At 37.3% G+C, this 17,335-nt stretch overlaps 1 protein-coding gene across 1 annotated transcript in view; it reads left to right on the plus strand.

Annotated features, from left to right (window-relative positions):
- The first annotated feature begins 2,012 nt into the window (after positions 1 to 2,012).
- LOC126846370 (rho guanine nucleotide exchange factor 17) overlaps positions 2,013 to 17,335 on the plus strand; it is a 49,510-nt gene continuing 34,187 nt past the window's right edge. The window contains exons 1-3 of the mRNA XM_050585714.1: positions 2,013 to 2,287; positions 10,861 to 11,397; positions 14,103 to 15,924. Coding sequence (XP_050441671.1) covers positions 11,318 to 11,397; positions 14,103 to 15,924 — 1,902 coding nt within the window. The 5' untranslated portion in view covers positions 2,013 to 2,287; positions 10,861 to 11,317. The remainder of the gene's footprint in view (positions 2,288 to 10,860; positions 11,398 to 14,102; positions 15,925 to 17,335) is intronic.

Consider the following 17,335-nt stretch of genomic DNA (forward strand, 5'->3'; position numbering starts at 1 on the left):
ATTTTTATCAAAACATGTCCGACCGCGCTTGTAAGTTTGTAATTGAAGCTGTAGAAAAACTATCTCTCTGTTTACTGTATGGTCTATAGAGCTCTCAGCTCCGGTTTAGTGTGTAAGCCGCCACACGGAGACCATACAACAATATTGCATCGCGAGTGGGCGTAGATGATCACGGCCTGCGGCTATTATTTATTTCGTTTTTGTTTTTGTTTTTATTTGTCGTTGTCGTTCCCCCGAGTGCAGGCTTCGATGCACAATCGAGATAGGTACACTTATCTAATAACGCCTATACATACATACATTCCTCATACTATTTATAGGGTAGAGTGTGCTGTAAAGATTTGCAGACTCCACGACCATATTTTGTTTTGACATGGATATTGTATGATTTATGGCTGGAGGGCTAGTCAAAATTTGCGTAGTCATTATTCGTCATAAAAAAACTGCACAGACCAAGCCGAGTACCGTATAAATCAGTACGGAAGAAGTTAGCAAAGTTGGGTCATGTCAATTATTAAATCTGAATGTCAGTGTGAATCAACCAAACGTTTCGATGCGAATCTGCAAGCCAGCAAAGTTTGGTCCAGTGTCTACAGATTCGCATAGAGCGTTTTGTTTAAGTAAAATAATAACAATAATTGGTTTTATGATAATCCTTTAATGATAAAATCATAGGTTTAGACGATCCTTTAATCGCGTTTTATATTTCATTGAAAAACAGGTACTTACTAATAACTAATAATTGTAAGTACTATAACTAGTATGGCTCAATTTTGTATGTATTTTTTTCCTTTGCGTGTCACGCTTTTGGAAAATGGTACACATATAAGCAAACCCAAAGTTATTATGCTGTGATTTTTAATATAATATAGATTCGTTTATTTTCAGAACGGTTTAGTTTATTGTTGAGCTAAAACATTTTTCACGTTCGGGCTATCAACAATTTGTTTATTTCTATACTCGACGATGGACAGGATCTGTTCATCAGAAATGTATTTTTTCAATTGCTCTTGTTTCACATTATATAAACTTGACACTTGTACATATTTTAAACGTAAATAGATAGACCGAAGCGTATCATTTTTTTTGGCAGCGCTGTTTTAGACCTGACGCCATATTAGATTGTATTATACATTTTGGGTCCATTCGTAAACGGGTCGCTATAAAAGTATAAGCCGTAGCCCTAAATTAGAATGCACTTTGGGGCAGCTATCCCCCTTGTACCCGCGGAAACTACACCACTGAGGGGTGGAGGAAATACCCGTCAAGTTTATTCGTCAAAGGAAGTGTATTTTAACTGCCAGCTTAATCAGTTTAACCGTGAACCGTCGGTTAAATACCAGTGATAAGGGGTAAGGCTACGTTAGGTTTGGTTAGGATCGGTGTAGTTAGGATTCTGATAACATATATTATTTGTTGTAATATTGTCGGTTATTATCGGTAAGATTTGTTAATTGTGAGCCTCGGGGACAAGGTGGATTTTTGTTTTTTGAACATTGTCTATTGTATTTGAATAAACGATGCGGGCTGGATAAGAAGGCGAAATGACTATCGTCGATTCCACCCCTCTCAGTCTGTTAGGTTAGCGGATTAAACTTAAGAGCCTTTTGTGGTCTTCAGTCGTCCAACTGACAAAGTCTCCTTCCCCCCGTCCCAGAGTTGAGCTATCTCGTCTGGTCGCTTCACGCCAAATTCCTCCAAGTACACCACCACCACCACTTCTACCTGCTACCCCACCACCGCCGCCGCCAGTGCACTCGAACTCGGTGGTATAACGTTGAGAACGTCTGGACGCACGACTGTGTGTGTGTGTGTAAGTCTGTCAGAGAACGACGTTACCACCGCCGTCGCATCATCATCTGTGTGTGTGTGTGTGTGTGTACAATATTATAACCGGTGTCGAAGACGGCGCAGTGGTGGTGGCGGCGGCGGCGGCCACCGTCTTGTGCGTGCACCGCGCCATGCTGGATTCTATATTATATGGTGTGTGTGTGTGTATGTATATGTGTGTGTTTGCCTATAGTGCATTACGGCACACACCAACACACACGGACAGTTATGTTACAAGTGTGCCGCCGGGTTGTGGTGCCCGTTGCCACCGCCGCCGCCGCCGCCGGTCGACAATCATAATGTTATTATTATTTTTTTTATTAGTATAATATTTTTTTAATACATTTATACGAGTATTTTTTTTTAGTAAACGCGCGAACCGCCCGACGACCGTCGATAGTGTTTTTATTTTCCTCGTCCAGTTTCCGACCGAGTACGAGTAAAAAAAAAAAAAATAGTAAGTACCCGCGCAGTTTATAATAATAATTGTCGACCGTCGCCGCCACTGCCACCGGTAGGCCACTAGGTGTCAAAAACTATATACTCGGGTTAAGTAGCGACCAAGATGGATTTTCATAAGAATTATATAACAAAAAAAAATCAGTATTTTTCTGTCTTAACTATCGCTCCATCGAAAAAAACCATTAACAAATGTCTGGTCGTCCGTGCGAAACAAAGATGCGAAACGTGTAATTATTTATACAGTTATTAAACGTTACTCGAAGATCATATTATATTATATATTTAAGAAAAAAAAATCGCTTCTACTGCCAAACGACCCACGTGATCGCTTGGCTCTCTGTCGCAACAAGTAAAATAAAACATAAGAAAATACTGTCATTTATTTTCATGTTTCGCACAAATGGGCTGTAGACTTTTTAGAACGGTCAAGGGGTAAAACCACTGTACGCCAATTTTTCGACAAATTTTACTTGTATTTTGATTTTGTAAAACATTTTATTTATAAATATTTTATTAAATATAACTTGCACTTTGCAAATAACATATCTCCGAATTATTCGGATAAATCTTTCATACAATTGTTTTGCCCCGGGACCTAAGCGAATTTAAAAGGTTAATGTCACGGTTAAGGAGCTTTAGCCTCCTTCCCTATCTTCACATTGATCATATCATAACAACCATTCGTACACTGTACGAACAAATTGGATCTTTCTTTTTGAAACGACCACCAAAATATAGTACATACTTCTTGGACTCAACGATAAAAATACAAAAAGTAGATGTATTTTGGTTATGTTGCTACAGTGTAATCGATAATGATTTATAAATTAAAATGCGGTTTTAAGACGCGCGAGAAAACCATTTTCTTTTTTCTTTTACTCGCCTAGTCCCGTTAAGTCCTTCCAATAAATTTGTGTTTTCTAGATCAGCTGTGAAATTGTTTTATGGAAAAAGCGCATAATTTGTGTTATACCTATTACAGGTGCGTGCTATAATCTGTTGGTTGATACATTTTTGATGAAATTCCGTCCAACCCGTTTAGTTCTAGTTCTGACATAATTGTTTTCTGTTAAATGGTTTGATTTTTTCAATGTCAATTCCAAAATATTGTTTAGTATCGTACTCGGATTAGGTAACCAAAAGCGGCAAAATATAGGAATGCAGTTTTAAACCGATTTTTCGGCTTTTTATTGGACGTTTCGAATCGTTGTTAATATAGTAAAAGTCAGCGATTATGTTTTCTCTGAAGAAAATTGCATTCGCGTTCAACCCACATGAACGCGCTCCCCCCGTTGATGACCTCACATGACCTGGTGAGCTGGTGAACATACTTTGTCAAATGTCGGTGCTATACCTAAATTTTTTCCGACTATTTCGGACATAAAATTATTCTTGTTTTGTAATTATCTTACCACCAAAGGTTTCCGACCGTGTTGTGAGAGTGGTTAATTTTGGCTGTACTCGGGGAAACTGACATTTTAGCTGACACTCTGAATACATCACAGCTCTAATGGGATATTCGCTACGCGGTTATTTTGCTAGTGATATTTTTTTTTTTTTTTGGCAGTGGTTCAATTTGGATTAGTGCACCGCGGGAAACGGTGTTTCGCAATTCTTGTGAAACAAAAAACAAATAATATCGTTTTCAAATAAAAAATAAAAAATATCTAACGTAGCGCCAAAGCATTTGCGTACTCTGTCCATGTTTGTTTTGATTATTATTGTGTGTCGGCTGGTATTAACATACATTTTCGTCGCCGTGAAAAGTTCATAGAAAGCGGGCCGTTTACCGTTATGGTAATGCTGCTATTATAATATAAGTTCATACTGTGACGTGTAAATGCGTTATATTATATACCGTATACGGTGCGGATAATTTGTACTATCCAACGTGTAATTAATAACTACCTACATGCACATGCCTACCTACCTGCCTGCCTGCCTAGGTACCCTATTTAAATCTAGTTGTCGAAGTGAGTACCTATTATAATTATTATTTTCTAGCTCCGACGCGGATAACCGAGCCGGTATTGTTTTCACAAATGTGTTTTTATTTATAATTTATTTTTTCTGGACCCACGACCACATCTCCTAAACCGCTGAACCGATCCCTTTACGTCAAAAATCGAGAAAAATGTACATATTTTTCAACCTGAAATTCAAGTTTAAAAAAATATTAGAATGAGTTCCAAACGTGTATGGACTATTGTTTAGATAAAGTAATATCAATAAACGTTGACAAAGTTCAAGGTTTTCCTTGACGGCTCGACATAGAGTATAAGAGCGCTTTTTTGTCCTCGGTTATATGCGGTGCCCTAAACGTTTTATATTTTCCATTGCATAAACGAATACGGGTAGAATTTTAAATTAAACTAATTGAAACGGTTTTTTACGAAAGTAATTCGGTTGTCATACTACATTCGTTGTTGCCGCCATTATACAAAAATAAGATTACAATAGATGTGAACATGGCAACGCCATTAACAAACGATTTGTTTTACATATAAGCCATCGCGTTACAGTGGATTACATTGGCTGTATTGACCATGCAACGCTTAGTTTATCCGATTTTGTAATGTGATACTAACTCCATTATAGGCTACATCGCTATGAGCCACATAGCAATAAGAACCCTATTTTTGTGCTTGCTACGAAGACCACACGTGTGCAACACGGAATTTCGAAAATTCTATTTTAGATTTTATCATATTAATTTATAATAATTCCCGAAGACCTGTGATTTCTCCTACCCGAGAACAACGCACATATTTTCACATAAGACCTAATGAACAATAACACAGCACTGATATGGAACACAGCTAAGAAGTTTACTGTGGTCTATGCACGAAGAACACAAATAATGTCAGTGCGCTTGGCAGCAAATGATCAAGCAGAAGGGTTGATTAAGAAATTTATTTTTAAATCGGGGATACTGTACAATGCACATTTAGTTCCCAAACCGAGAAAAAAACATATGTGGAAAGTAAATAAGAATGGGAAAAAATTAAATGTACAACTATTAAGGGAATGATTAATTAAAGGGATCAAGATTGGTTGTAAAATACCCGAAAAAATTGGCAGTTTTCACATTTTTCAATATTTATTTGCAATTTGAACGCTTATTACTTCAGGAATTTTAAGAGTTAACCCGACAGTACATGTTATAGTGAATGGCTGCTGTGGCAGATCTTCATTGTTTTGATTCAATGTGCAATCTGTTTCTTTTTTTTATGGCGCTCATATTATTGTTTGTAAAGTACAAAAATGATTGGTCGAATACCTAAATCACACACACACACACAAAAAAAGTGTTATTAAAAGTAGCATTGTTATAACTTAACCATACGTTTGTTGTTGCTGAATATGATTAGATTTTATTTTCAAAAATGTATATAAAATGTAATTTATACCAATAAATAAAATTATTAATAACTATATACATATAATATAGGTATATTCTAAGCTATTATTTCAAAATCCAAAACTGTTCAATCACGAAACCTTGCAATACTCTATATAAGTTATAATGTTGACTTTTAAACAATGTTGATTGATACAATGACAGTGTGCATTCAGATCGTTACTTCAGCCCATTCTACTTTCATTATTTTATTATTAGCTATTAATCATTTATACTTCTTCTGTGTAGTTAAATAATTAAACGAGAACCCAAACTTTACTCGAGTTTCTAAAGTCCAATAATATTATAGTAAAATATTTATTACTTTGACTTTTTGCCGATTATAAATTTGGAAACCAAAAAGCGTCATTGTTCCACTATATTAATATAGAAAACATTAATACTTGTTTTATCACTGTAGTTAAGTATTATAATAGGTGAAAGATATAATACAACTATATTATAAGCGTTCAACAATTTTTGCTACCATGTGATGGTAAAAAAGTATATTATTATGACTTTGCAATGACGTGCTGCGTTTTTTTTTATGTCTGTTGCTATTCATTATAAGTTGAAACTGCTTAGTGTGCTGATTTCTGAATTATATAGTTGTGCTAAATTTCACTGTAAATACGAAGTCCTCTGTCCGTTTGATTAAATTGGGACATTCTAATAATATTTTTTCTAACTGCTTTCTAATTAATTTATTATTTTAATCTTGAATATACTAGTTGTATTAATTAATTAATTGCATCGTAATAGTTCAAACATCTGTTATATTAATTACAAATTAGACTTTACGTTTGTTTTGGTTATGAGAATGTTTCCAGCAGTAGGCAAAATGACAAACACAATAATTTATGTCAAACGGGCGGTATGTTAGTAAAGTAAAAGCCACAAAAGTTAAGCCCACAATAATTATTGTTAAATATTTATTTTTTATTTTTAAACCTTATTAAAATGGGTAGGTAAAAAAAATCGTATAAAAAAAGACTACTTACTAAGTTTAGAGTTAAAAATGTCATAATCAAGAAAACCCTTCGACGGATTTTCTTATAAAATGGTCAAAACAATTGTAACAGTTTTTTTGTATCTAAATTATGTTGTATCTAATTATTATACTTAAATGACAGTACTAACCTAACGCTTTGCTATGAGATGAAGTTTTTGTTTTAATTACTAGAAATCTGAAAGTCGGTAAACAGCACTTTTTTTATTTAGAATAAAAATTATTTACTATTACCAAAGTTATCATTAAAAAAAAATCTAACATGGCCTTGTAATTAAATAAGTTCATTAAGTAATCGATCGGATCATTTTATGTTTTAATAGGCTCTTTTTTTTATTGCGGGTTCATCAAATTAGAATTTAGCTAAAAATATTAAAAAGGGTAGTTACAACACATCCTCACCCCTTCGACTATGTCAGTGATAGTTTGGATGTTTTTTTATTATGGGCAGACGATCATCCCTAATCGTATCAACCCTAACAAATCATAATATGATTTAAACGGTTAAATACTCGTATATGTGCAGGCAGCATGATATAACACTTTGTAGCACTAAAGCGTGTACATCTTTTAATGTCGACGGTCACAAAAATAGTACTCACAAACTCGGCACGGTGGCAATAACACAAAAAGGGGGGGGGGAATTATTAATCTAAATACTACGGCGGGCTAAGTGCAATTTGTTGTAAAACGGTCGCGTTAGTTTTTTGGCACCGTTTCAAAAAAAAAAACGATAATAAAAAAAAACCTATACAGTGAGGTCAGGACTTACAATTAGAGGAGACGGAGCATACTGTAGCGGGGAAGGTATGGAAATATTTTTCAGATACCTGTTGATTGATTATTCAACAAGTGCAGTTTTCCTTTTGTTTTTATTTTTTAACAAAACAATATCTGACTACAGATTTTTACAAAAAACCTTATACTCGCCACTCTAATAGATCTATCGTCAGTTAAATTTTCACACGTCAAGTCCTAAAAATATCGTCAATGTAAAAAAAAAAAATGTCTTTTCAGCTCCGCAAGAAAACATTTCAGCTGTAAAAACCACCGCCGTTTCGACGATTTTCAATAGGAAAAACATGTTTAGACAAAACACATAAAAGTCCCTTTCGAAGTGTGATTTTGGAGATAGAACGTCTTTCATAAAAAAGATAGAAGACAAGATTTCCGAGTGGACCTTAAATGCGTTTTTCAAAATATCAATCGGAAAAAAAATTAGGTACAAAGATTTTAAAAAAAATGTACTTTTAGTTAATGCCTTCCCACCCCGTTGAGCGTACCCAGCGACCCGAATTTTTACTAATCTTTGCGTTGTACATACTTTCATTGGCGCAACTAGAGGGGGTGCTGAGGAAGTTCAGACGTTTTTAAAACTCTGAAAGCTCCCTCAGAATTTCAGTAAAAATTATAAACCTTACTTGGGGGATGTGTCTGTTTGGTCGCTGACATTATTTTAGAGTCTGAACGAATTAAGAAGGATTTGATCTTTCTCAGCATTCCCTCTAGTTGCGCCAATGCATACTTTCCCAATAATAACACGGACGTTGACTAATTAATCTATGATAATATTTTATAAAGTAGCAATGCAAAACCTACACATACAGGAGACAACACTGACCGACGGTCCACCTATATATATATATTCATAAGCGCCTGACCAATTATTGCTTGTTACTTTCACCTATTCATCGTCGTTTGGATCATATTATATTGTTGTGTGTACATTTTTGAAAAAACAAAGCAAAGTTTAATCATACATAACGTGTCCGATTGATAATAATAGTCGGACGGGGAAGTTATACTGTTTTCAATCGCGTTGTAAGTATAAGATGTATTTTTTACTGTCGTTTTTGTAACGTGAAACCACCTGCGCGGGAACTCGGCTGCTTTCTAACGCCTGGGGTTTAACAGAGGACACACCGGTGCGCGTTGGTATTTCGCATATCCCCAAGTACAACGGTATAAGATTTCGAAAAAGGCAAAACCGTGGCGATGAAAGTGATTCGAACGACCAAGGGCAGGCTGTAGATGAGGTTGTTAACGTGTAGGAGGTGTCGACAGAAAGAGAGAGAGAGAGAGAGAGAGAGAGAGTAGATACGGCTTGAGTCGTTGTCACCGCGAACTAGAAGTTAGTGTGTTTTTTTTCTGGTCTAATAAACATAAATACGTTTTTTTAAATGATAGCTGGCGCCTGGCAGTTTTTCAAGGACCGTCTATTTTTCGTCGTATTCCATAATCAAAATTTGCCAATACATTTTTTCTTCTTCTTCTTCCAGCACTCCAGAGACCATCGAGGTCCGTTGCTGCAAAACATGCTTTCCCCCACTTTTTTCTATCCTAATCTATGAATTCTACTACTGAAATGGTACTATTCCTACTTGTCCCGATTTCTTGATGCTCTTGTCCATCCATTTTTGCTTAGGTCTTCTTGCCGTCTTGTCTTAGGACCTTCCCACCTGGCGTTCAGTTCAGTTTCTTGTTTTGGATTTCAGCTATTATGTTTGGTTTCCCTTAAAGTTCCTGGACTTCTTTGTTTGATCTAATCTCATGTTTGTTTCTCATCATTTCAATTAGGTTCCAGGACTGATTAGTTTTTATCTAATCTTTCTGAATTGTGAGCCATACCAACGCTCGCGTAAGTTTTGACTTGCCTAGCTAATACTCTATATAAATGTTCTTTTACATTTTTAGAAGAGTCCGTTTTTAAAAATATAAGTTATAGGGTAAGTGACGCACTTACCCCATAATTAGGGGTTAGTGAGTTATTTGGATATTTACAAAAAATAAAAAATCACTTGCACTATTATGTAATTAATTAATTGTATTACAGTGTTGCCATTTACAACAATTTGTTCGGAGTAATTATTTACTCTAACCCGTCAGAGTTGTTATATAGATGGAGTTTTTTTTTTTGCAATTTTATCGAATAACGTTTTGTTTCGATTTTTATTAATTATAATTGTATTTTCCTTTACGGTACAAAATATAATATGATTCAAAAACCTACGTTGTCGGACTTGGAAAAAAAAAATTAATAAAAAAAACAATCCCTTCAGGCACTATTGTTTGGAAATTCAATGCAATGAATAGGTACGCACAAAGCAAGGTTGCCAACTGGTTTGTCGTATTGTTCGAAGTATAACAATTCTTATTATTTTCATCGGTTGCCCGTCTCATGGATACTATATGTATCCATTTATATATTCTATCATAAGTTGTATTTTGCTGTCGCCAATATCTATGCGGATTTCTTTGTAATATATCGGGTAAGATGTCAATAAAAAAAGTAATTTGCTGTTATAGTGGACTTTGGCCTCGGCTTTTCCTAAACTTAAGCATAATAAATAAACTTTAAACATTAGCTAAACGTCTGTTCTGCATTTTGTAGTATTAAAAAACCGTTTAAAACAAAGTAAAAAAATCCATTTAAAGTGCAATAAAAATTATTTTCTCTTTTATCAAATTAACAGTCGTTAAAAATGCAGCTAAGTATTTTCATTTTTTTTTTTAACAATAAATAAATACAAAACAAAAAGTAGATATATAGTTTAACTAAAACGAGTTTACCTAAATTCTATCGACTTAGTCGTTTAAAGTTTTTGATTAATTATCATTTACATAACGTACTTACCAATAATTTGTAAGACATCTCTTGTTTTCTATTTCAAGTCACTTTATTACGCCTTGAGACCTATCGTCTGATGGCTCCATCTTTAAAAACCTTGTACCGGGTGCTTACTTATATACAGCGAGCCCAGAGAATACAGGATGGGTTTCTTCGTGTATTAGACCGTCTTGGCGTTTGGTACTCGTGTGCAAACAAATAGCCGTTTAGTCTTTGCTCCAAGCACACACACGCCAGAGAGGCAAGACATATATAAATTAAATACACGCGTACGATAATATTAATTATTATATATTACAATAAAAATAATGAACTCTAGACTCTGGCGGCGTCGTGTACAAACGGCCGTCAGGTTAGAAAAATAAAATAATAAAAAAACAATATTTATGTACAGTAAGTACTAAAAAAAAAACTAATAATAAATGCCGCCTAATAAAAAAAAAACGGGATATGCACCGTACGGTACATGTGCTTAGCAAGCTAAAAAAATATATACTATTTTAATTATTATTTGTTTTTTTTTTGTTCCAGAAGTATTTGCCCTTCGCCGAGTGGGGAATGTGCGCACACACAAGTCCGCCGATCGGGTCTCGAGTGGTTTCGCACAAAACTGCGTTCTAAATATAAAATGCCGCGTCTCAAGTCGGTCCGGGAGCGAGGGGAAAAATAATTGTTGTATAACTGTAATAATAATAGAAAAAAAATTAAAAACACTCTTTTTCGCACATTCCACGACAGATTCCCATATCTCGCTCTATCTCCCTCTCTGGATACTACCACCACCCCGCCGAACGGACCTGTGTGTCTGTGTGCTTGCATGTGGACAAGCTTTTTTTTTTTCTTTTCTATTTTGGACCTTTGCCCGAAACTCAAGAGACCGCCGTGTGACCGTCGTGCATCTTAATTCGGCGCATCGTCGAGAGAGATAATACAAATTCACCATGTGATAACGAATGGCCGGACAACACACGGTCAATCTGCGGCGACGATGACCCACAACAGCAACACCTCTCTGCTGGCCAACACGGACTACGGCAGCGGCCGACAACAAGCCACCACTTGGATCAGGTAAGCGCCCCTGTCGAAATAACAATAGTGTTTTTACCACCAAACGCTTATAATTAACCATGACTAACCGTATGTTCAGTTCGTTTAACTTCGATGCGGGGGTGGAGCTGAGAAGGAGTTGTTCTGACAATGATGTTTTTAAAAAAATTCTTTTGTTGTGTCTGGACCCACAATGTCTGCTAAGCCGCTATAGGTACTTTGTTGGGCCAAAATTAGTCGAATTCTATCTTTATGGGATATTCTTTGGACATACTGCTATCGATAAACGTTGTCAGAGCAAAAATTATTTCTCCCAGAAGGGATGGAAACATTTTCTTTATTTAGGTGTATCTGGTTATTTATGTGTGGAAATAGAGAACTTATTTACCGTCGAAGTTAGCAGCCCGTGCCGTGGGACGAGTCAGAGGGGTAGGTCCTAAAGTTTTTAATTTAAGTAGGTAAATTAAGCCACGGTCTCGTTTGGGTTAGGATTTAGAATGAAACGGGAGAATGACAGTACTGCCGGTATACAGTGAAAACGAAAGAAAATAACAAACCCCGGAAGGGTTGCAAACTTGAACCGAAGGGATGAATAGGAACGACATTTTCATCGTGGTTGTAATAAGTTAGCATTCTAAGCGTTAGGCAATTGTTTTATGATATTTATACTTTAATTTTACCCCTGTTTTTGTATATTATATTTGCTGTATTATTTGCAAAAGACGCCATTGCTTTATTGCATTGTGTGTTTTATTAACACGAGACGGTAATTTGTAAAAGAAAATCACCATTTTTATAGACTGAAAATAGAAATCTTGACGGCAATGAGAGTGCAGTACAACGACAGACCGTTTTGAATAAGTAACGCATTTAGCATTTGTCACGTGGCAACATGTTTGTTCGGAATCATTTTTGTTAAAAGCAAATCATCGGCTATTTTTTACGCAGTTAATTTAAGAACAAATTAAATTTAACTTTTTGTCTTATCCGAAGCTCATATTAATTGCACAGCGCTAATAATATTATGTCCGATGACAGCAGTTTTGTAATTAATCAATGGTCGTGCGACATTAAAGGTGGCCTTAACTCTGTGTTATTGACAAAACGTACATTTCGCCAAAAAATGTCTCACCGTTGCTTGGTGTTTCAGTCCGTTTTTGTGTAGTCTCTGCATTTTGAGTTGTAGCTTTTTAGTTCTAGTAATGTGTGCGCCTTAATGCACAAACCATCTCCGTGGAAAATCAATTTATATTTGAATTTATTTTCTACAAGCGTTCGATTAAGAATCTATAAGAGGATATTATAATTTTCAAATTCTCAGATCGCCAATCGCGAAAAAAAAAACAAAACTATAAGAAAAAATAAACAATTTTTGTTACCTTCAATGTGTTGTTGAAAAGGCTTTGGTTTTTTTAAATTGTTTTTTTGTCTGGGCCCATGATAGCTTCTAAACTGCTGAATCGATTCCTTCATAATATAGCAAGTCAATATATGAAAAATCGCACCAAAAAAGTATTTCGTTTGTAAGATAAAGTATTATCGATAAACGTTGATAAACCAAAAAAATATCAAAAACCCTTGCCGCCAAAATAGGCGTAGTTTTTACTTTATTTATCTTAGTGTAGTTGTAGTTCTACTTAAGATCTGAAAATTTGACTGACGGGAGATCTGTAACAAAGCTATAACATATTTTTTAAAAATCAGCGCTCAACCTTTATTTTATTAAGGTAAAACCTAAACAAGAGGGTTATTGCACTTTGACCATAGTAACTTTTGTGGTTGCTATGTGCGAATGAAGCATTTATTTGAAAGTTGTTTTATCAATTTCACATAATATATTCCTACATATAATATTCCTGTAGTCTCCCACGCCCCAATATGTAATTAAATCTAAAAAAATTCACGGTGGAAATTTTAGCAAGACAAAAACCTAACAATCCGCTTGAACAGTTGGCTTCAACAGGTAGTCTGACTGAATAAAAAAAAAATAGTGATTGGTCGTGTTTCGACACAAAAAGACTAAAACAATATTTTAAAGGGGTTATTCATTTTTTGATAAATTTGAATATTAATCTATTGTTTTCATAATGAGTTTATGGGTTTTTTCGAAACGCCCGGCGTCCATTTATAATAGTGTTTTGCCCTCGATTCGTTCGTATTGAGTTTTCATTAACATGTTATAACGGACTGTTTAGTACATAAATCTATTATATTACTATATATGCGGTGGATATTTTACACAATGTTTGTTTATTGTGAAGCTATTGTATAGGTAACCCGTATCGTTAATTCAATTAAGATACAATTAACGTATAAAAAACAATACGGGTATCAATGGACACAGTGTTTATGTTAACATGTAGTTCGGAGTTGAACTCGAAAGGTGTTAAAATAGTGATAATTATTGTTCTGATCAAATAGGTACACAGAGAAATCGTACAGAAAAAGTTTTTTATAGGGCCAAAAATGTAAAAGAGTTCACCTTTAATTTTGAAAGAGAAGCGTTTATTTTTAGCTAAAAAAAAAGGAAAATTACACATTGACCGAATTGAATATCCTAGTTACTTTATGTGAATGAATCAACGGGTATTTGAAAACGAAGAGGGGAAAACAAATCCAAGGTAGATAGACGATCGTTTGCACACCAATGATAATAGAAATATACGATATTAATCCCATTATTGGAACAATTGGATAGTTGAATTGTTGATGTTATTTTGTTACAGACAACCTCAGTACTTCAGCATCGGTTCGGTGCGGGTCCGGTTCGGGCCGATCACGGGCAAGACCGAGCAGCAGGTTGCCGTGGCGCCATCTAACGGAGGTTTCCCGAAGGATCGTCTGGACACCATAGAGTCGTCATGCTGCTGCGGAGTAACATCCCGAATCCCTCTTGCGACCGGCTCTAATAATAGACACACTACCGGCGGCGGTGGCGGCGCGGCTTGCCTGCCCCGTAAACAGGCGCCAGTGTACCGCAGCACGTTGAGTTGGTCTAACCGCGTACAAAAACCGTCGTCCGGTTGTTTCGGCGTACCACCGTCGACCGTCGACAATCGCAGTATCAGTCCACCGCCGAAAGACCGAGAAACCATTACTCTGGACCGGTTCCAAAGGTTTCGCTTTGGCGGTCGCGGCAACGGCAGAGCGGCGGGTGGCGCCCAAAACAAAAAGAACAAACCGAACGCGGCCCCGAGGACGTCCGACAAATCGGACCGGCTGCGCAAGTTGACGGACAAGTTGAAGCAGCCACCAGCTGGCGAAACGCGACCGTTGCGAACCACCGACGACGACGACGATGCGCACCCCTCGACGGGCGCCGCGGAACTGAGCGGCGGCGAGGAGTCGTCGGACACGTTCGACGCGGCGGCCATTGCGGCGACCGGTGCCGACGTCGGGGCCGGTCAGCGTTCGGCGCCGCCGTTCAGGAGCGCGTCCTTTTCGCAGGTGTACTATTCGCCGGCGGACGGCAAGTACGTGAGAATCGCCGACGGCCGCAAGAGGAGCACGGGCGACTCGGTGTCGCCGGGCCGGAAACCGCCACACCTGTCCGGGCCCGCCAGGGCGTATTCCCAGGACCTGACCGCGGTGCAAGCGGTCCACGCGCCCACGGCGCCCAGGCGGAAAAACAAGCCCGCCAAGTCCGACCAGTCGACCGGGCAATCGTCGTCGGACGTGCCTACCATCGAAGAGTGGTCGGAAGTGCGCGAGTCGCCGGAGGAACCGTCGCCGTCCGAGCCGAGCGCGCCCGGTTCGCCCGTCCCGGAACCGGAACCGCCCAACAGTCCGGAATACCGGCCACAAATGCCTCAATGGTCGTCGCTGACGGAGCTACCGCTGTTGCGTCCCAAGTTGTCGGCGCAGAGTTCCGAGGAGAAGGACGAAGCAGACCGGTCATGTTCGTCGCCGAAAATCAACAGCTACCGGCAACTGTTGTTGACCAAAGCCGACTCGTTTTCCGAGGGCGACAGTGACCAAGGCAACCACGGCAGCAGTCACCACGCGTCGCTGGCCACCCGAGAGCGCACGTCTTCGCCAACGTGTAATGACAACAACAATTCCGACTCGGAAAAGTGTGCCGTCGCCGGGCCGCCCGTTCCGTACTCGAAAAGACCGCTCCGGGGTCCGTACCTGGAGATGATAGTGAACGAGAAGAAGAAACCCGGCGAGGTCAACGGTGGCAAGAAGCAAGACGACCTCGGGTTCCTGGACGAATTCTCCCAACAGCCGGCGGTCCGGTCGGCCGACGACTGTCTGCTGAGAAGAAGTCACACTTCGCCCGATCAACCGGCCGCCGACCGGTTGAGGCTGAGGACGTCGCCCAAGAGAAAGATCAGCGCCAACTTGCCGCTGTCGGCGACGGTTCCCAAGAAGCATGGCGCCAACGAGCCGATTGTGTTTCACCAGAGAACCACTTCTAGTCCCAGTCAGCTCGAGGGTTGCGCGAGAATGAAAAAAACGCCCGAACCCAGTCCACAGCTGTTGGCGCAGCTGTTGAAAGGAAGTTCAGAACAAGTTTACGGCGGACCTCTAGCCAACCCGATGAAGGTAAGGTTTTTCTCGAGTGGAGAATTAACAGTTATAAGGCTTGTTATTATTGTTGCTGTAAGCGACACTATAAAAGACGTTGTTATAAGAGTTACGAGTTTAAAAGGGTTGTTTTTCTTGTTAAAATGGGTTTTCTTTTAAAACTATTAAGATTTAATTCGGTTTAAAAAAAAAACCAAGTAGTTCACTGTATAAAAACTGGAATGTATACTTGAATATAATTTCTTTAAGGTAGATATGCTAATTGTAAGCGTAAAAGTTAACATTAAAAAAAAAAACACCTAATTTTTACTTTCTAAATTGAAGTCATAACACTTAAAATAGTAAAAATATACTTTAATCATGTACAATATTTCTTTGGTGCTCGGTGAAAATTTGGATTTAAGTGAGATGTTTCAGGAAAAAACCCCAAAAAGTTAATTCGCTATTTTCTATATTCAAAATGAGTTAAGTAGACAAAAATCAAAGACGAAAAATTAATTTTAACTTTTTAAAAATATTTCAACTATAAAAACAAAATAGCTTAATGGAAAATAAAAATAAATCTACTATAAAATATTAGAGTAATATCTCAAAATTATTTAAATAAAACTATGGATGTTCTATTTTCAGATGTGTGAACACAATGCATTCTTGCATGTTTTATGAACTGCCATGTTATTCCTATTATTCGTTTTCGATTTTATAGGTATAATTCCCATACTTACATAATATGTGTTTATTTATAAAGTACACGTTTTACATATCTAATAAATCGAATGCCAGCGTTTATTTCAATGTATATTTTCCTCAGTTGCATGTTTTATGATCCACACTAGAATTGATGCACGCACGTGTGACCGCTTGCAATAAAATTGTTTTATTTATATTTTTTTTTATAATAAAAAAAACACCGGTACTAAATCAAAGCATTAGCGACTAGTGTGTACACTAAACTATATTATAATATGTCGCCACGAATAAAAACGTTAAGGGCATCAATGATATTTGTAACAAAAACCCCCCAAAAAAATTGCAATAATACCTTTTGACAATAATTTAAAACATTAAATTTTTTATTTCGAGTTTTTTTTTGGTTTGTTTGTGGGGAAGGGAGAGAATGAGGTGGTGATGGTAAGGGGGGTCGGAAATTCCTGGATAACTGAAGTGTGTATTGATAAGAGGATCAGCTGATAAGAAAGTTATGTTAACAGACAGAAAATCAAATGATCACAAGACGTGTTCACGGTCAAATGTCTTCAGAAACGAGAAAGATTGGGTTTTTTATTTTAACAAGTATAAAATTAAGTATTTAACGAGACCGTTAGTTTTTGTTTATTAAAAAATTATTTATTCGATTGTTAAATTAAATGTATTGCCTCAAAATTAACGTACCTGCGCCATATTTAGAAATAATAAATCACTGTTTACT

This window comes from Adelges cooleyi, unplaced genomic scaffold, assembly GCF_023614345.1.
Source record: "Adelges cooleyi isolate 19-005CV unplaced genomic scaffold, UGA_ACOO_1.1 ACOO_flye_CR_arks_rails_tigmint_CR_PRNA_9, whole genome shotgun sequence".
NCBI classification, from domain to species: Eukaryota; Metazoa; Arthropoda; class Insecta; order Hemiptera; family Adelgidae; genus Adelges; species Adelges cooleyi.